The sequence below is a fragment of the Polypterus senegalus genome, chromosome 13 (assembly GCF_016835505.1).
Source record: "Polypterus senegalus isolate Bchr_013 chromosome 13, ASM1683550v1, whole genome shotgun sequence".
NCBI lineage: Eukaryota > Metazoa > Chordata > Cladistia > Polypteriformes > Polypteridae > Polypterus > Polypterus senegalus.
Window position 1 is genome coordinate 2,177,122 of NC_053166.1, and position 21,132 is coordinate 2,198,253.

The 21,132-nt window shown below is 46.1% G+C and overlaps 1 protein-coding gene across 1 annotated transcript; it reads left to right on the top strand.

Annotated features, from left to right (window-relative positions):
- Window positions 1-271: 271 nt before the first annotated feature.
- trub2 (TruB pseudouridine (psi) synthase family member 2) lies at window positions 272-19,459 on the top strand. Its single transcript, XM_039775522.1, has 8 exons — window positions 272-441; window positions 729-860; window positions 2,692-2,766; window positions 10,710-10,771; window positions 15,711-15,792; window positions 15,905-15,977; window positions 16,442-16,578; window positions 16,688-19,459. The coding sequence occupies exons 1-8, from the start codon at window positions 336-338 to the stop codon at window positions 16,978-16,980; spliced, it is 960 nt and encodes a 319-aa protein (XP_039631456.1). The 5' UTR covers window positions 272-335; the 3' UTR covers window positions 16,981-19,459.
- Window positions 19,460-21,132: the final 1,673 nt, after the last annotated feature.

A 21,132-nucleotide genomic window follows, 5' to 3' on the forward strand; every position in this document is an offset into this window, starting at 1 on the left:
GACAGAGAAGGAAGAATGGATTAAACAGAGATAGAGGTCAGTAAAACCTTCAAAGGTGCTGACTTGGCAGAATTCATTCAGTTAAATAGTGAATTACTTGTGTGGGTGTCTACGTGAACGGTGCGTCGTGTTTTTTTAGGCGCTTTTACTGTCGGAATTCTCCCAAAGGCATCTGGGAAACGTAGTCCTTAAAGTTTTACAACTGGCGCATGTGCAGAAAACACCGCTGGAAAAATGCGCAGGCTCACAACGTTCGACTTTGAAACGTCATCAGTAGCGACGGGACCGCGAAAGGCTGACACCCCACGTGAGGCGCCGCTGTTGTTACGCGAGCCATGAGACGGGCGTACCGGGAGCTGCAGGGGCTCTTTGCGGTGTACAAGCCTCCTGGCGTACACTGGAAACGAGTTCGAGACACGATTGAGACGCGGCTTATACAGGGTGAGACTTGCGTGTAATGTCCGCTGAGCTCCTCCATATCTCCTAGGGTTGCCACCCGTCTTTTAAAATACGGAATCGTCCCGTATTTGAGAATGAAATTGCGCTTGGCCCCGCTGAAGTATGCGTCCCTTATTTTTTTGTATTAAAAGTGGTAACCCCATAATATCTCCCTCTCATCACTTGAGCACAACTTACGCAGTTTTCTCTTTCTCGAAATGTCGGTGGCGACTGCGAGTGTATTACACGTTGAAGTGCATTGGCTAACTTTGCTTTTGTGTTCTCTTCAGATCTCCGAAGCTTAGATCGACCACCACAGCCAGAGCAGGTCCGATTCCTGCTGGGTTCGGGTGAAGGGCAGGACCCCTCTGAACTGACCCTGACGGCCACCAACGTGCCCGTGCTGGCTGAACACCCGCTGGGTAAGTGTGACAAAAAAAAAGAAAATGGCACCAGAGTCACAAGTAAGGGAACTTGCCTCCTGTCATCTGATGTGTGTACCAGAAGAACCTCAATATACAGGCGTAGCTCAATAAATTAGAATATCATCGAGAAGGTCATTGATTTCAGTAATTCAATTTAAAAAGTAAGTATGCTGAGTATATTGGGAGAAGGGCACTAAGGATGGAGCTGCTAGGCAAGAGGAGAAGAGGAAGGCCTAAGAAGAGGAGGAGGAGGTTTATGGATGTGGTGAGAGAGGACATGCAGGTGACAGAGCAAGATGACGAGGACAGAAAGATATGGAAGGAGATGATCCGCTGTGGCGACCCCTAATGGGAGCAGCCGAAAGAAGAATTCAGAAAGTGAAACTCAAATGTTATATCAATTCATTACACACAGTGATATATTTCAAGCGTTTATTTCTTTTCATTTTGCTGATCGTGGTATACAGGTAATGAAAACCTCAGTATCTCAGAAAATTGGAATATTGTGAACAAGTACACTATTGTAGGCTCCTGGTGTCCCACTCTACTCAGCTAATGAACCCAAAACACCTGCAAAGGGGTCCTGAGTTTGGTTCAGTAGGCCACACAATCAGACTGCTGACTTGGCGGTCATTGAGACCCTCCACAAGCCACTAAAAGTCACTGCTAAAGACGCTGGCTGTTCAGAGTGCTGTGCCCAAGCACATTAATGGTAGAGATTTAGTTGAGAAATGGGGCAGCAGTAAAAGGGGCACAAGCAACAGGGATAAGCGCAGCCTTGAGGGGACTGTGAAGAATTTGGGGGGGATTGATAAGGAGTGGACTGCGGCTGGAGTCGGTGCTTCAAGAGCCACCACACACAGACAGATGTGTATCGGGGACGTGGGCTACAACTGTCACTGCCCTCCTTGTGTCAACCAGAGACCACCTCAGAAGTGTCTTACCTGGGCTAAGGAGAAAACGGACTGGACTGTTAACAGCTCAGAGGTCCAAAGTCCTCTTTAATGTGTCTGGAGGACGTATGGAGAGACACAGAAAGTTGCTTGAGGTCCAGTGTGGAGTTTCCAGAGTCGGTGATGATTTGGGGAGCCATGTCACCTACTGGTGTTGCTCCCCTGTGTTTTATTTATCAAGTCCAAAGTCAACGCAGGACATTTCAGAGCACTTCATGTGCTTTCTTCTGCTTTATGGAGATGCTGATTTCATTTCGCAGCAGGACTTGGCACCTGCCCACCCTACCACAAGTACCATTACCTGGTTTAATGGCCGTGGTGTGTATCACTGAGCTTCATTGGCCAGCAAACTCACCTGACCTAAACCCCACCATAGAGAATCTTTGAGGAAGATGAGAGACAGAAGAGCCGACAATGCAGACGAGCTGAAACATCCTGGGCTTCCATAACACCTGAGCAGTGCCACAGGCTGGTCACCTCCATGCCACGCCGCATTGATGCAGTCATTCATGCCAAAGGAGCCCCGACCGAGTATTGAGTGCCTACATGGACAGACTGTTCAGCAGGCCGGCATTTCTGTATTAAAAATCCTTTTTTATTGGTCTTTTGTAATTCTAATTTTCTGAGATACTGAATTTTGAGTTTCATTATCTGTAGGCCACAATCAGCAAAATGAAACAAAAACGCTTTAAACGTCTCACTCTGTGTGTAATGAATCAATAGAATAATAAAGGAGTTTCACTTTTTGAATTGAATTACTGAAATAAATGAACTTTTCGCTGATATTCTAATTTATTGAGCTGCACCAGTAGAGCACTCGGTGTTTATGTACATTCCGTTATTTATTTATTTATTTATTTCTTTCTTACTTTCAGTGAAAGGCCCCCCATTTCCACACTTGAAGGTGGGAGTTGGTGCTCACTTGGATTTGCCTTCTTCAGGAGTTCTCAGTAAGTCTGTCTTTGGTTTTCTTATCCTTCCATATTTTTGACCCTTCTTTCTACCCAAACTCACCCTTGGGTTTTCAGGTCGCTGCCACACACACAACTACAGGAGCACTGGTCTCCGGGTACGGAGTGTAAAGAATCCAAACGCTGGAAGTGAACTTAACAATTGATCCATCTTGACAGTGTAAATGACAAAGAATAGGACACTAAGGATGTACGTGCGTGTGACTCCACATCAGTACAGTCATACCGTTCTGTACTCGGAGGGGTCACGTTGTCAGTCGATGACGTAATAAGAACCAAAACTTCATAGTTCATCTGCCATCGCGGTGACCCTGAAACGAACTGCACGTTCTTCACACTTTCAAAACCGGAAGGTTCATTTTTAAACAACGCCTTTCAGTTCAGGGTGGATAGAGTGGCACGTGGTGCAGGTTGCACTGTACATTTAGGTGAAGTGACGTGTGCCTCGTCACCCCGGGCTGAATATCCAAATAGTAATGCAAATCACCAACTGCAGTTCCTTTGGAGGCACACCTCTTATTTGCAGCAGGTCACTTTTATTGTACAACTAGTGCTGCACGCTGACCTCCAGTCTTAAAGTAAAATGCTACAAAAGGCCGGACGTGAGCGTCAGTATCCTCTCCGGCCATTTTGTACAAGCAGTAAGAACTGGCTTATGAATTCTGATCAGCGTGTTCCGTGTCCTGCAGGATTATCAATAGCTGGACTTGCAGGGGCTGCGCTTTAATTATGTGCCTACCAGGTTGGTGCCACCTCAGCTGTTTTCAATTTCCAGATCAGGCTCTGGCCCCATTAGTCCACAAATAATTGAATGTTAGCATTTTATGTTTATTTACTGATGCAAATGATAACTGTGAGTCCATACATTTGAGAAGGAGGGGTGGGTTGAGAGGTCTGTGCCATTTTGTGTGCCAAGCAGGACTGTGGAGTTGGCACAAAAAACCTTCAACTCCGACTCATCACTTTATACAGTGGTGTGAAAAACTATTTGCCCCCTTCCTGATTTCTTATTCTTTATCCTGTTTGTCACACAAAATGTTTCTGATCATCAAACACATTTAACCATTAGTCAAATATAACCCAAGTAAACACAAAATGCAGTTTTTAAATGATGGTTTTTATTATTTAGTGAGAAAATAAAATCCAAACCTACATGGCCCTGTGTGAAAAAGTAATTGCCCCCTTGTTCAAAAATCACCTACCTGTGGTGTATCACACCTGAGTTCAATTTCCTGATTACTGCCACACCTGTTTCAATCAAGAAATCACTTCAATAGGAGCTGCCTGACACAGAGAAGTAGACCAAAAGCACCTCAAAAGCTAGACATCATGCCAAGATCCAAAGAAATTCAGGAACAAATGAGAACAGAAGTCATTGAGATCTATCAGTCTGGTAAAGATTATAAAGCCATTTCTAAAGCTTTGGGACTCCAGCGAACCACAGTGAGAGCCATTATCCACAAATGGCAAAAACATGGAACAGTGGTGAACCTTCCCAGGAGTGGCCGGCCGACCAAAATTACCCCAAGAGCGCAGAGACGACTCATCCGAGAGGTCACAAAAGACCCCAGGACAACGTCTAAAGAACTGCAGGCCTCACTTGCCTCAATTAAGGTCAGTGTTCACGACTCCACCATAAGAAAGAGACTGGGCAAAACGGCCTGCATGGCAGATTTCCAAGACGCAAACCACTGTTAAGCAAAAAGAACATTAGGGCTCGTCTCAATTTTGCTAAGAAACATCTCAATGATTGCCAAGACTTTTGGGAAAATACCTTGTGGACTGATGAGACAAAAGTTGAACTTTTTGGAAGGCAAATGTCCCGTTACATCTGGCGTAAAAGGAACACAGCATTTCAGAAAAAGAACATCATACCAACAGTGAAATATGGTGGTGGTAGTGTGATGGTCTGGGGTTGTTTTGCTGCTTCAGGACCTGGAAGGCTTGCTGTGATAGATGGAACCATGAATTCTACTGTCTACCAAAAAATCCTGAAGGAGAATGTCCGGCCATCTGTTCGTCAACTCAAGCTGAAGCGATCTTGGGTGCTGCAACAGGACAATGACCCAAAACACACCAGCAAATCCACCTCTGAATGGCTGAAGAAAAACAAAATGAAGACTTTGGAGTGGCCTAGTCAAAGTCCTGACCTGAATCCAATTGAGATGATATGGCATGACCTTAAAAAGGCGGTTCATGCTAGAAAACCCTCAAATAAAGCTGAATTACAACAATTCTGCAAAGATGAGTGGGCCAAAATTCCTCCAGAGCGCCGTAAAAGACTCATTGCAAGTTATCGCAAACTCTTGATTGCAGTTATTGCTGCTAAGGGTGGCCCAACCAGTTATTAGGTTCAGGGGGCAATTACTTTTTCACACAGGGCCATGTAGGTTTGGATTTTTTTTTCTCCCTAAATAATAAAAACCATCATTTAAAAACTGCATTTTGTGTTTACTTGTGTTATATTTGACTAATGGTTACATGTGTTTGATGATCAGAAACATTTTGTGTGACAAACAGGATAAAGAATAAGAAATCAGGAAGGGGGCAAATAGTTTTTCACACCACTGTAATTAGATGAACTAGGGGGCTTTGCCCCCTGCTTGCTTCGCTTGCCAACCCCTAGCCGCCAGTGCTACGCGCTGTTGTGAAGAGGGGGGCTGAACACACCCCACAGAGATACACTTGCTCCTCCGATGCCCCTCTTACACGCTGATACAATGGGACACAAATGCTGTTTTTATTTTTTTACCTCCTCTTTGCTCGATCAGCTGCTGCCGCGCTGTGGTCTGCATCTCGTGCGGCGCTTCGAACGTTTAAAAGCCTGTACAGCAGCTGTCCGTTTGTCTCTCTCAGCAAAGGCCTGTTTTAGATAAATAATCGGCGCTCGCAGCTTAGCGACGGGGCCTGGTAGTTGTGTAGCTGAAGCAGTTCTCGGGGCGATCTGCGTTGTGGGCGTTTCTCACCTAAGTGCACAGGTGAGTGACTGCCTGCATCTGTGATTGTTCCTGGGGCTGCTAATCTGCTGCAGCTGCCATGCCCTCTCGATATATAGAAGCGCGAGTCGGCTAAAAGGGTAAAACACGGAAAGAAAGAGAATGAACGAGAGGAAGGTAGAACAAGGAAAGAGGATGAAAAGGTGGAGGTGGCTGGAGAAAGCAGGACGCGAGAGAGAGAGAGAGAGAGAGTCGTCGTGAGTGAAGGCTCGCAGGCAGCTGTGTTAGGCCAACACCTGGGAGTTGTAGTAGTGGTCGAGTAGCGGGACTGACCAGTGAAGGGCGACTGGCGTCGGGAGGCTTTGGTGGTGGATTCCCCAGCGTGTGCGTCCTGGCCGTTGGGTGAAAACCAAGTCTTGGGCCTTGGGATGAGTGTCAGGCCTGCTGCAGGGCCCAAATGGGAGAAGCAGGTGAGACACTAGTGTAAAAGAAGCACCGGGCTTGTCATTGTTTTAAAGGACTGCTTCCAGCAACGTTTTAACTTCGGTTTTAAAGGATTGTTTTTGGAATGATTTTTAAACCTCCACATTTCTTTTATGGATTATTTATTTATTGGACCTTTGAATCGCTGCACTATTTATTTGAACACTCTTTTGTTTTGTGGACTGTTTTAAATAAAAGCACCTTTGCACATTTGTACATCATCCCCTTGCTATGTAGTTGCCTCACTGTCTAGCTCATCATTAACGTTACCGATGGTGTAGGGTTCAAGGGCTCCCGAACAGCAGATGGCAGCATGGAGCATCAGCCACATCGTCACTCTGCCTTGTTTCCCTTCTCCCCCATGTGACGATGCCAGTCCCCTACAGACTCCCTCTTCCCACATGGCAGTCTGCTGAACCAACACCGTCAGTAGTTATGACCGAGATGAGCTGACAAATCTGATTGACGCCAGGGGGTGCTGTAAAATGCTCAGGTGCTTTTGTTAAAAAAAAACAATCCAACACGAAAGTAAATCCAAAAATGTCCATTGTGCCGTGTTGAAAGAAAACCAAATCCATAAAATCAGTGAAATGTGGAGATAAAATCAATAAATCCGTTAAACTAGAGGTTAAAATCCTGGCTCACCCATCACAGGCGTCGCTGGCAGAGCCTCTGCAGCACAAACTCATTTCTGCCAACACCTGTCTTGGCTGCCGTCACACTGCGCAGCCTAACCGTCTGAGGTTGGCACACCTCCCATCTTCCTTTGTGCTCACGCAGTCGCTCCTCGGATCCATCGGGAGGTCTTGTGTCCCACTCACCCTACTCTACATGTTTAGTCAGTGCGGTGAACCAACCAGACCCCCAGAGCGCTTCAGCATGCCCTCCCTTCTGGAGCCTCATGTCAAGCTGCCTTCTCCTTACAGGTGGGCTGATCGTCTCTGTCTGACTGCCCTCCATCATCTGTCCCGTTCTTTCCCGTCTCTCTTTTATGTTCCCTATCCCTCTGTGTCGGCCCGTATATAGAGTGTCATATGAAAAGTTTGGGACCCCCTCTCAGCCTGCATAATAATTGACTCTCCTTTGAACTACAAAGATCACAGTGGTGTGTCTGTCATTTCCTAGGAGTACTGCGGTGTTTTCCGAACAAAGATTTTTAGTGACGCCGTATTTTAGTTTTATGAAATTAAATCAAATGTGCAAATGTGGGTCCCCTTGTCATTGTGCTGATTTGAATGGCTGTCACTGCTCAATGCTGTCTACTTGGTATGATGAACTCGTCAAGCCTTGAACTTCATAGACAGGAGTGTCCATCATGAGTGGTCAAAGGTATTTAAGGTGGTCAATCATAAGTTGTGCTTCCTTCCCTTTGACTCTCCTCTGAAGAGTGACAGACAGCATGGGATCCTCAAAGCAACTCTCCAAAGATCTGAAAACAAAGATTGTTGAGTCTCCTGGTTTAGGGGAAGGCTACAAAAAGCCATCTCAGAGGTTTAAACTGTCAGTGTCAACTGTAAGGAATGGAATCAGGAAATGGAAGGCCACAGGCACAGTTGATGATAAACCAACAAAGCAGGTCTGGCAGGCCAAGAAAAATACAGGAGTGGCATATGAGCAGGATTGTGAGAATGGTGACAGACAACCACAGATCACCTCCAAAGACCTCAAGAACATCTTGCTGCAGATGGTGTATCTGTACATCGTTCTACAATTCAGCACATCTGTATGGCAGGGTGATGAGAGAGAAGCCCTTTCTGCACTCGCACCACAAACAGAGTCGCTTGTTGTATCAAATGCTCATTTAGACAAGTCAGATTAATTTGGGAACAAAGTGCTTTGGACTGATGAGATAAACATTGAGTTATTTGGTCAGAACAAAAAGCGCTTTGCATGGCGGAAGAAGAACAGCGCAGTCCAAGACAAACACCTGCTACCTCCTGTCAGATTTGGTGGAGGTCCCATCATGCTGTTGGGCCGTGTGGCTCGTTCTGGGACTGGGGCCCTTGTTAAAGTCGAGGGTCGCATGAATTCAACCCAATATCTACAAATTCTTCAGGATAATGTTCAAGACTCAGTCACAAAGTTGAAGTTAAGCAGGGTTGGGTTGGATATTCCAACAAGGCAATGAGCCAAAACACAAAGCCATTCATGCAGAGGGAGAAGTAAAATGTTCAGGAATGGCCGTCACAGTCCGCTGCCTTGAAGATCATTGAAAATCTATGGGATGATTTGAAGCAGGCTGTCCATTAAATTGAACTGAACTGGAGAGATTTGGTATGAAGAATGGGGTCAGAAATACCTCCCTCCAGAATCCAGACACTCATCACAGGCTATAGGAGGACAGCGTCTGGAGGCTCAAAGGAGCAAAAGGAGGCTCAGCTGAGTATTGATGTCACATCTCTGTTGGGGTGCCTGTCTGATTTTGTTATGATGCATATGGCATATTTTCTGTTAATCCGATAAATTTAATGTCCCTGCTGAAATCCTACTGTGTCCATAAGGCATGTCGCATATTAAAAGGAAGTTGCTACTTTGAAAGCTCAGCCAATGAGAAACGAAAACCTTAAGAATTAAGAGGGGTTCCCATACTTTTTCATATGACTGTGTATACACACCTGTCTGTGGGCGCAGCGCCTTAATCACATGCCTTGGGCACTATTTCACGGCTGCAGGAAGCCAATGAAGCAATTGAGAACGATGGCACCCACACGTGCAGGTGCGACTCACCCCAGTTACCTCATTAACTCCCCGCAGTCGCGCCCATGGAGAGAGACACGGCTTTATGGATTTACAACCTGGCCATATTTGTGAATTTCCCCTTGGGATTAATAAAGTATCTATCTATCTATCTATCTATTATATAGTGCCTTTCATATCTATCTATTATGTAGTGCCTTTCATATCTATCTACCTATTATATAGTGCCTTTCACGTCTATCTATTATATAGTGCCTTTCCTGTCTATCTATTATATAGCGCCTTTCACATATCTATCTATCTATCGATCGATCGCCGCGGCCCTGCTATGCCACACCCCAGATATTCTCAAACACTATCCGATCTCTTTTCGCTGTTCTGTTATTTCACAAAGTAATAATTTCCGTTTGTTTGCACTAATGTGATCTTTACTATCAGTTTTTTGAGACTTTTGAATTTTCCTACTTCCATTATCTCTAACCTGCTCTGCCTGTGTATCGTGCCAACATTTTTGAATTCTTTACGATGTTCTACTTTGTCTTTTTCTCGCCTCAGGCCTGGTTAAATCTCTTGGCACAAAGCCTTGTCTCATGGGACGGGCTGATGATTACTTTCCTTATTTTCCGATTTTGCACAAAGGTTATTTTTGTTCTTTTTTGCATTCTTTTCTCTCCAATGCTTTGGGGTCTCTTTTGGATGCGCTGCTCTTTCTTCTTTGCTTAGTCGTTGACGTGTCCTCTAGAATGTATAACATTTTTAAGAGCTGAGAGCACAGGAAGGATGTCTGCCGAAAGTATTCCAACAACTGAGAGGTTAGATTCCCGGGGTCTTGTTTGAAAATGGCAGTAAGTACAGACAGACAGACAGACAGATGGATACTTTATTAATCCCAAGGCGAAATTCACACACCAGCTGCAGCATACTGATAAAGAACAATATTAAATTAAAGAGTGATAACAATGCAGGTAACACAGACAAGTAGGGCGTGACTTGCTAAAGTGACCGTCTCACGGGACGTGAAAGTGTCTCTCGTCCAAAGATCACATCTCGTTCTCTAAAGCCTCGTCTCGTCCCAAGATGTTTTTTTTATTTAGTGTGTTGATTGAAAGCCTACAAGGACATTTCATCACTGCCAGGGTGAACCATCGGGCTACTTTTTAGAATTCTGACCTGTTAAAATTGAGGTTTAAAGGCTTGTAGCCGTGTTGTTGAGGCTTACAAACATGAAGCATAAGACTAAACTTACAGAATTGAAAGAGAAGCTGCTTTTATCAAAACTGTTGAAGTTTAATCGAATCAGCATATCTGAAATTGGTAATGAACACATTACGTCACAATGTACATTTAGTGGGAGTCGAGTTGGCACATTTTTATTGGCTCAAACTCCAGTGATGATCAAAATCAGACATTTTATTTATATAGCGCCTTTCCATGCTCCAGTAACTGCTTCTGACTCCACAGCCGCGGTTCTGAATGCGTTACACACTCCATCATGGCAGACAGCATTTGCATGGTGACGGGCATGCAAACAAATGGTGGCAAAAGCATTTGAGTGACTTTACTCGGATTAAAGGCTCTCACAAATGTGCTGCTCTGTAAAGAGGAGTGTTGATGTCACGGAAACAATGGCAGGATGGGGAGGTGCCGACGGGTGAGGACGCACTACATGGCCTTCTGTCGCTGCCATCTTAAATCGTCCCCATTGTGACGGATGGGAAGTGGCCGTTGGGTGGTGTAGTTTGTTGAATTCACAGAATGTCACTTTGTCTTTTCACTGCTGTGATTTTGTACTTTTCTTTTTGGCAGTACTGGGCGTGGGAAGTGGAAACCAGCTGCTGCAGAGGCTGAAGAGCCAGCATCTGTCAAAGGTGAGTGTGCCCCCTGTGCGCCGCTCTGACATCTGTACACGTTACTGTAGTGCCATCAACTGGTAAAGCAGGGAGACAACATCCAGGAGAGCAGGACACAGCCTGATTGGCCGATCAGATGGATATTATCCAATCAAAGGCAGCGGCTTTAAACAGCAGAGCCATCAGTCCTCCTCTTCAAAATACCATCAAGTCGAGTTGTGAAGGTCCCCACAGTCCTAGCGTCCAGCACTTAATCCACGTGGAAAGAGAAACCATCTAATGTTGGGGTGAGTTTTTTCCCTTGACATGTTTCCAACTGTGTGCCCGTATTCTTGTTGAAGACCCTAAGTTAAAGTTACAACTGGGGTCCACTCTGCTAATTTCCCCTCACAGTAATTTAGTTGTCACCTCTGTGTCTGCGTTTGCTTAAACTGAAAAGGATCGACTTCTCCAGTCTTTCCTCATAGCTCAGACCTCAGGATTGCCATTCTTCTCCGCACCTCTAGCGGTGGTTTATACAGTTAGGTCCATAAATATTTGGACAGAGACGACTTTGTTCTCATTTTAGTTCTGTACGTCACCACAATGAATTTGAAATGAAACAACTCAGATGACGTTGAAGTGCAGACTTTCAGCTTTAATTCAGTGGGTTGAACAAAACGATTACATAAAAATGTGAGGCAACTAAAACATTTATGAACACAATCCCGTCATTTCAGGGGCTCACAAGTAATTGGACAATTGACTCAAAGGCTATTTCATGGCCAGGTGTGTTCAAGTCCGTCATGATGTCTTATCAGTTAAGCAGGTAAAAGGCCTGGAGTTGATCTGAGGTGTGCTGCTTCACGTTGAAGATTTTGCTGTGAACAGACAACATGCGGTCAAAGGAGCTCTCCATGCAGGTGACAGAAGCCATCCTTAAGCTGAGAAAACAGAAAAAATCCATCCGAGAAATTGCTACAATATTACGAGTGGCAAAATCTACAGTTTGGTACATCGTAAGAAAGAAAGCAAGCACTGGTGAACTCGGCAATGTAAAGAGACCTGGACGTCCACAGAAGACAACAGTGGTGGAAGATCTCAGAATCATTTCCATGCTAATGAGAAACCCCAAGTGAACGACACTCTCCAGGGCTTGGTCGGCGTATCGATATCCAAGTCTACCATAAAGAGAAGACTGCATGACAGGAAATCCAGAGGGTGCACTGCAAGGTGCCAGCCACTCATAAGCCTCAAGAATAGAAAGGCTAGATTGGACTTTGCTAAAGAACATCTAAAACAGCCAGCAGAGTTGTGGAAAAACAGATGAAACCAAGATGAACCTCCACCAGAATGATGGCAAGAAGAAAGGATGGAGAAGGCGTGGAACAGCTCATTATCCAAAGCACAGCACATCATCTGTAAAACACGGTGGAGTCAGGCAGTGTGATGGCTGCAAGTGGCACTGGGACACTCGTGTTTATTGATGAGGTGACACAGGACAGAAGCAGCCGAATGAATTCTGAGGTGTTCAGAGACGTACTGTCTGCTCAAATCAGCTAAATGACGTCAAATTGATTCATGATACAGCTGGACAAGGACCCAAAACATACAGCCAAAGCAACCCAGGAGTTTATTAAAGCAAAGAAGTGGAAAAGTCAGTCACCTGATCTTAACCCAACTGAGCGTGAATTTCACTCGTTGAAGACTAAACTTCAGACAGAAAGGCTCACAAACCAACAGTAACTGAAAGTAAAGGCCTGGCAGAGCATTAAAAAGGAGGAAACCCAGCATCTGGTGATGTCCAGGAGTTCAGGACTTCAGGCTGGCATTATTAGAAATGAACATTTGATTTCCAGTTATTTAATTTGTCCAATTACTTGTGAGCCCCTGAAATGAAGGGATTGTGTTCATAAAATGCTTTAGTTGCCTCACATTTTTATGTAATCGTTTTGTTCAACCCACTGAATTAAAGCTGAAAGTCTGCACTTCAACGTCATCTGAGTTGTTTCATTTCAAATTCATTGTGGTAATGTACAGAACTAAAATGAGAACAAAGTCGTCTCTGTCCAAATATTAATGGACCTAACTGTAGATTAGGCAGCACGGACCCCCTCAGCCACAAAGAAGGCACTCGGAGTCTCAGGGCAGGCAGCAGAGTCGAGGTTTACTATACGGCCCACCTACAGACTCCGTTCAGATGACTTGAGCCACCAGTGATGGACAAACCTGACTTTTCAAAAAGTAGATTTGACACTCCTGTCTGACTCCACGTTCCCGTTACTTTGGTTTTTGCTCTTCTTAGTTCTTCTGATATCTCCAAGCCTGATTAAAATCTGGCCATATTTTGTTGTAGCCTCGGCCCTGCTCTGCCACACCCCAGATATTCTCAAACACTATCCGATCTCTTTTCGCCGTTCCATTATTTCACAAAGTAATTATTTCCGTTTGTTTGCGCTAATGTGATCTTTACTATCAGTTTTTTGAGACTTTTGAATTTTCCTACTTCCATTATCTCTAACCTTCTCTGTGCCTGTGTATCGCGCCAGCGTGTTTGAATTCTTTACGACGTTCAACTTCTCCTTAATGGCCACCTGACAGGCCTTCTCTCCTTGAACCCGTCCAATTCCTGCCACCATTATCTCTAGTCCTGTCTTTCTTCTTCACGCTTGACCTCGACTCATGAAATATCGGTACTTTTCCATCTTGTAAAATAATAAATAATAAAAACACAGGCCCAGGCCTTTTTATGAGTTAACCCTTGCTGTACTAACGTGCTTTAAGACATCTAATGCTTGTTCTCATACATGCGTCCCGATTCTCTTGGAGTAAATTTGTGCAAATCATCAACTTTAAGAGTTGACTTTTCTATACACACAAAAGTACCAAAGCCGTCCTCAGATACCACCACCGTCACCGCCACCACCAGCAGGGCCTCGGGTGTCGTGCCAGTGTGCATCGAGATGGTCAGTCAAGGCCAGTGCTGGCAGAAAACTCCAAGGTTAACAGGAAGAAACTGGACCTGTGCTGGGCGTCGAGGTGGAGGGAGCAGCACATCTCTAAACAGCACGTGGGCATCATCATGCCACATGGATGGCCCTGCAGATCAGATTCATTGGGTGACATTCTTCTGATCAGTTTGTCATTAGCTATGGGGGTCTTTCCAGATTCTCTACAGACTGCTCAGGAATAGTAATCTCGACTCCAGATGTGTCCTCATCTTCTTTTCTTTGTCATCTTGTAAAGCACTTTGAGCTCCAGCCTGTTTGTGAAGATCCAGCCATGATCCAACCCGCTATATCCTAACTACAGGGTCACAGGGGTCTGCTGGAGCCAATCCCAGCCAACATAGGGCGCAAGGCAGGAAACAAACCCCGGGCAGGGTGCCAGGCCATCGCAGGGCACACACTAGGGACAATTTAGGGTCGCCAATACACCCAACTGGCATGTCTTTGGACTGTGGAAGGAAACCCAGGCAGACACGGAGAGAACAAGCAAACTCCACGCAGGGAGGCTTTGTGACGATGCGCCACAGACATAAATGGTGGTGGAGTTTGAATGGCTTGTTGCCCTTTGCCACAGTTACACAGCCTTTGGGGGGGGAAGAGCCATTAGTGACCTTGGGTGTTGTGACAGGCGGCTGGCGTCCATACCCAACCGGGACGCCCCTGCACACTGTATTTAGGGGGAGCAGCCCTGGACAGTGCAATACCTCCCCCTGGACGCTAGATGGCTGCCCCTGAGCTGGTGTAGTGCCTCGGTTTCCCACAGGGCTCCCTGGGAATTGGAGTTGGGGGCAGCCCTGTTGGGTCCCGCAGGTAACGCCAGGGGGTGCTGTGTTTGGGACTCCTGAGCCCGTGTGGGCAACAAATTCATCACACCTGGAAGTGGTGCGGATCTTGGAGATCAAACACCTCTGGAGCACTTCCAGGTGACCTATAAAAGGGAGCCAGAGTCGGGTGGAGGAGGACAAGGGTGCGAGGGAGGAGTGGTGGTGCCAAGGAAGAGAAGGGTGCTTGTGCTGTAATGGTGTCTGGGACTGTGTTGTGGCTGGGAGGAGTACGGGGAAGACGTGCCCTCCAGTCTTTTTCTTTTACACGTGCCTCCCGTGTCCAATCTGTGTCGGGTCAGGCGCTATATAGCGTCTTATCACAGTGTGAATAATAAAAGTGACATCGGAGACATCGAAGATGTCACTCCAAAGCCGAGCTTAACTCTGGCAGTCGGAAGTCCGTCCAGTTTCAAACCAAACGACAAAGCAGTGCGCCAGGTACAGAACTTAACATGAGCGCACCACGTCAAGTCGGCCTTGTAGCGAGTGTGGCACTACCGTTGAGGTGGGGTGGCACACACTCGGTCGATGAGGTGCTACTAGAGACGTTTAGCAAAGCTGATAGGTGGACGGTGTCGAGTGGAGTGGCGCTGATGGCGAGATGGGGGCACCAGCAGCAGGGTAGAGGACAAGTTGGAGAGGATGGCGCAGTGGTGTTGAGAGTTGTTGACGTCCAAAAATAACCAACTGACCAAAAATGTCACACCAGTGGAGAGGAAGATTCAGGACTGGGATGGGGAGAAAGACACAGGGAGAGACCCCCAACTAAAGGGCCTTACTGTGTGTAACTGCAGACTGCTGGATGGCCTCTGCGTCACGTTCATCCTCCTTTAGAGTGTGGCCTTCACGCGTTGGCGCGGACAGTTCTGCTCCTTGACGATTCTAAACATGTGGACGAGGCTCAGATTTACTCGGTTGACAGGAGTGATGGTCCGACTTCGGGGAGGATTCCAGTTTTAAGTTTACTACCTTAATGTTTTTGCGTGGTGACACCAGTGGCATACGTGCAAAGCCAAACGTGGTCTGGCAGGAGCTCCTCGCCCTGTCATGGCCGCCTTAGACTGGAGCCCACCTTACCATAACGTGATGACCGCTCCGCCGTGGTGTTCTTGATTCCTCATCTGCTCCTCTGTTCTTTCCCTGCAGGAGTACATCGTCCAGGGGGTGTTTGGAAAAGCAACTGATGACTTCTCGGACACGGGCAGGCTGGTGGAGAAGACAACTTTTGGTAAGTAAAGAGACCCTGTAGCCTGCCCCCGTTTTCCACTTGGCCATAGCAGACGGGCACGTGCCACCTCTTTATTTCATTGATAAGAATACTCGCCCTTTGAACATTGCAGATCATGTCACTCTGTGCAGCCTTGAAAAGATCATCGCCATGATTGATGGAACTCATCGGAAAGCTCTGTTGACGTAAGTGACGCTCCTGGTTGGCACAAGTCCTCCCCTTTTGTGTGTATTTTGTTGATGCAGTGCCATGTGTCTTTTTGACATTTACTCAATAATTATTTGAATTGCCATCTTGGGCACTGGGCCTGTACTGCCCATTTGGTAAGGACCGCCAATCCCTTGAAGAGCATTTTGGCCCGTCTCTATGGCTCAAATCCATACAGCGGTGGGTACAACAGAGTGGACAACTAAATGTACAGACAAACAGGTTTGGGGGTAGCAGGACGGTGGCAGCCAGCGTGGGGATCCTGAGGTGTGAAGTGCCCAGCATATGGCAGCCGGACTGCCTGAGTGACCACTGGCCCGTTTGGCAGGGGCTCACTGCTGATGGAGTAGTTGGCATGAGGTGGGTGAACAGCAGGTGGGGTATTGTAAGGATACCCCTAGGTGAAGGTGAAGAACTAACATGTCTGACTTGGACCTCACAGGTACGCCGGGATCGATCTGCACAGCCAGGAGGCCTACGAGCAGGCAGTAGCCGGTTTACTGCGCCCCTCACACAAGACCACCCCCCTCATCACTGGCATCCGCTGCGTGCACTTTGACCCCCCTCATTTCACTTTGGGTAAGTTGGCTCTCTAGACTTGTACGAGTAGATAAAATTAAAGAGTTGGCAGAAGTGACGTCCCGACGAGCTGCGCCTTCCATCTCTGATGTGTCAAACTCCTTTGCAGAGGTCCAGAGTCTGAACGAGACGCAGCAGTACCTGCGCAAGGTGGTCCACGAGATCGGCCTGGAACTTCGCTCCTCGGCGGTGTGCGGGCAGGTGCGACGCACCCGCGATGGCCCTTTCACGCAGCACGATGCGCTCCTCCATTCGCATTGGGATCTGGACAAAGTGCGGGCAGCGGTGGCAGAGGCCGGACCCCGAGTGTGGGCTGCTCTACGCTGTGCCAGAGACGTGCAACCAGGGGAGAGGAGGGAGTCGGTCAGGGCCACAAACACAGAAAGTGCAGAGCACACGTGACAATAAGGGCCCCTCACCTGAGCAGCTGCCCTGATTATGGGGTGACACGTGGCACCCTGCCAGCTGGGAGATGTGAGACCCATTTAGAAGAGGAATTGTGCGGCTTCTGGGAAGCTAAAGACTGCTAAACGGGCATCAGGAGATTAAAAGGTACAATTGTGACAGGCGTGTGGGCTCCTGCTTACCTGTGCAGGTGACACAGAGGTTCATGGGTGTGGGAGAGTCAGTGTGGCAGTACTGGGTGAGCCACAGCAACAGGGCTGTCCCCAAAACTGAGAGGCGATTCAGAGTTTGGTGACCACTGTCTCCTTTAGGTGACAGACATACATTTGCCTGATGTGTCAGCCTGTCCGTTATGATACTTGGACAGGTTGAGTTTAGACACAAAGACTTTCTAGCACATTGGGTTTGGAATTGCGACAATCTGCAAAGCAAATCTGGGGGTGCCAACTCAAAAGATGACCCTTGTCCTGCACAGCTGGCATGGCTACCTGGAGCTCCTGCACACACTCCAATAAGGGCTTAGGGGTCTGCCAGCTTGTCACTGTGCTGGAGTTGGGCCTACAGAAAGGGTGAGCTCTGAATGTGCCAACATCAATTAATAAAGTAATTAATAATTAATTAATTAATTAGTATCTATCACACAGGTCACCATGTGTGCCACCTTCATGCCATTCAGTGAGACTTTTCGTAACTAAGTGCAGCATTTGTCTTTGCCTCCTCCTTCTTCACAGTTCCAAGGTGGCCATCTGCTCAACTGGCATTTCATTTTGTTTGTCACCTCACCATTGGCAACTAACAACCCCATTATGGAAAGACTGCCCTCTGTTGGCAGCTGAGAAGGGAGGATTGTGAATCTGACAGAAACTGCTTTTGTTTGCGTGTCATAAGAATTTTTTGACAAACCAGAGGAGACCATGCCATCTGTTTGTCACTCGTTTCTTGAGGTGACTGCTAAGCTGTCGTGACATCTCGGTCACATCTCTCATTAAAGTTGTCCAGGTTTCGGCTTGAGCTCCATGTCTCTGTAGTTCTGGATCACCACAAGTCTCATGTAAAGATGCACTTACTGTTTATGTGGCGTGCCATGAAAGCGCCATATGAAACACACTGCTGCACTCCTGTGGATGCCTTCCTCTTTGGGCTCAGGTCTCGTTTGCCCTGTCACTTCTTACCCACTTGGCACCAGTTTGCATTTTAAAGCAACATGTACATTGCAGGCCGTAGTGAGCAGCAGTCGATCAACTGGCTGCCTTGTTTTTAATTAGGACACAAGCGAACTGCACTGCGATGAAATGCACCACTACAGGCGCCGGTGCCACGTTTAAGTGGCGTGAATACGATGGGCTGCGTTTACATTGTGGTACAAAGAAACTCCCATGTGGCTCGGGCCCCCCATGACACCGGTGCCATAGTCAGACGCAGCTGTCACCCCACAGCTTGTCCGGCCTGCCACCTGACAGTTTCATTATAAAACTTTTAGATTAATGACTTGGCCGGTTTAAGTGCGCCTTCATAGTGTTGGTTCATGTTTTCTGTTTTACGACTCTGCTCTGTCTGCTCATTTTATTGTGCACCACTGGTCTCGTATTTTAGAGCTCCTCCGGTTTTCTTCAAATGCAAGAAGTTGAAATGTAATGAGTGACCTAAAATGGCGAAAAGGGTAAGCAGCCAACTGCCAGGTTGAAATTTAAAGTTTAGTTTAGCAAGATGCTGAGACCCCCGTGACCCTGTGTTCGGATTCAGCGGGTTGGAAAATGGATGGATGGATGAATAAAGGAAGGGAATGTCAGAATATGACAAGTGGGCCTTCATCAGGGAGCAACTAAGAGTTACAACCTACAGGTCAGCAGCAATTCAAGTAAATGAAGCCTTGGAAACAATTTGCACACGTGTGCCAACGTGAGTGGATTACTTGAAAGCCCCTCTGTGTGTTAGAACAGCCTGTGAAGTCCGACTTGGACGACATGACGCCGGCAAATAAAAAATAAGTCACGGAACCACCAGGCGTACGAAATCGAGTTCCAATTTTTGATTCATCCAAGTAGCCTGCACCTTCTGCTGATATCACAGCCAAACTGTGGCCACCCTTTAGTCACCAACGCTCGACCTCCTGCTGTTATTTTATTAATCCTTGGAGTCCTAAGCAGACCAACCGGCATCTTGAGATCTTAATGTGCGCTCAGATGTGATAAGTTCAGACCAGTAAGCCGGACCTCCGCCATTCAATGCTTTACATCAAGAGTTCCCAAACTTTTTTTCAGCCGCAGACCCCTTTACCAAAAACTTTGAAAACCGTCGACCCCCCTAGTCGTTTACTTTACGTACTCAAATTAATACATTTGTACAGCACTCGATATTAAGTATTTCACTGGATATCAAAGTTTTCATTTTAATCACTTGTAATTAATGATTGAAAACGATCAAAGGACTACAGAAAATGACAACATTTAATATCGAAACCCGCACTAACGAAAATTAAAGCAAGCAAATACGAGTTTTTCTTTTTTTTACATTTTGGACATTTATGAAATAAATCTGTAAATTCAAAATAAGTACAAATAGTCCAAGCTGTTCTGTCTGCATTTCTTTTTTTTGGTTCCGTCACATTATTATCTGAAGAAATAAAAACTTTTATTAACAAACAATTTCGACAGCCCCTGTGATAAAAACTTACTTGAAACAGAAGATTTTTGTTCAAACTCGATAAACAAACCGTGTCCTCTGGTTTTCTTTGTCGTAGTACTGCTCCTCAATAAATAATTAGATTCAAAGTTCAAATCACAAATAAGTTCTCGTCACATCAAACAAACCAATTTCTAGTGTTTTATCAAAGCATCGCCGTACACGACTCATAGATTCTGCTGCTATCGAGTATCCGTCGTCTCGTCTCGCGGTTTTTCATGTCCACACCTGCTTTGATACGTTCGATAAGACGATGCGCAGACATGTTTGTGTTTTCATGCCTTCTTACGTGCGACTCTTTTAATGACACATTTTATCTTTTCGTTCACTAGTTTGGTATGTAAAGTGTTTTTATCAAAAAGTGTTTTTTTGAATTAGTTTACTTCTTAATTAGGTACCTGTTGGAATCATCGATATTTTCAAGTAACAAACAAACAGCAGTAGTAACGGGGTCTATTTTTGCTGTCATCGACACCCAAATTTTTTTATTGAAACTGTCGACCCCTAGAAAGTTCAAATCGACCACTTTGGGAACTCTTGCTTTATATGTTAAAAGGAGGATTTTGAAATCTGCCCTAAACTTAACCGGGCGCCAGTGTAAGGATTTAAGAACTGCAGTGATGTGTTTGTATTTTCTAGTTCTTGTAATAATTCTTGCAGCAGCATTTTGGATTAACTGGCGGCTGAATAAAGAACAGTTTGAACAGCCAGTGAACACCGCATTGCAGTTGTCAATCCTACTACAGATAAATGCAGGAATTCATTTCTCAGAATCCCACATATTTATAAAACACCGTAATTTAAGTTGGAAGAAACACATTTTGGACAACTTTGTACCGTGCGCTTTAAATGACGCGCTAGACTCAAAGATAACGCCGAGATTGTGCGCCGATTCAGGAGAACTACAGGTGATTCCAGGTGGTCACAAAGTATTCACTCCCTCCAACCGTCCGTCTTATTTGTGTGTAAAGACGCGTCGTTCTCATCCATCCACTCCTTTAATTCACTAACACAGCGAATTAAAGACAACATCGGAGAAACTGTTTGGCCTTAAAGAAAGTAGAACTGGGTGTCACCTGTGAAAATGAACGAGATGTTTTCTAATGAGAGGTCCCAGTCCTGAGCCCTGCGGGACACCATGTTGACCTTGTGTGTGTAATGGTGGAGTCCTGGCAGCACATTTCTGTACGTATTGGAATGGATTTGATAAATTAGAAGTAAACCAGGTGAGCACAGAGCCTGTGAGCTCAACGTCACTTTTGAGTGGTCAGTGGTGTCGAATGCGGCACTTCAGTCTGACAGCCTAATTACGGTGGACTTTCCTTCAGCGCAGGATATCAGATTGGTGTTGGTGCCTCCTCTGTCCTGTGGAATTTCTCTGATGGTGACGTGTGAGGTGAGGCTGACGCTGACTGGCGACTACTTTTTCCAAGTACTTTACGAGAAACGGTCCACCTGATGTCTCTA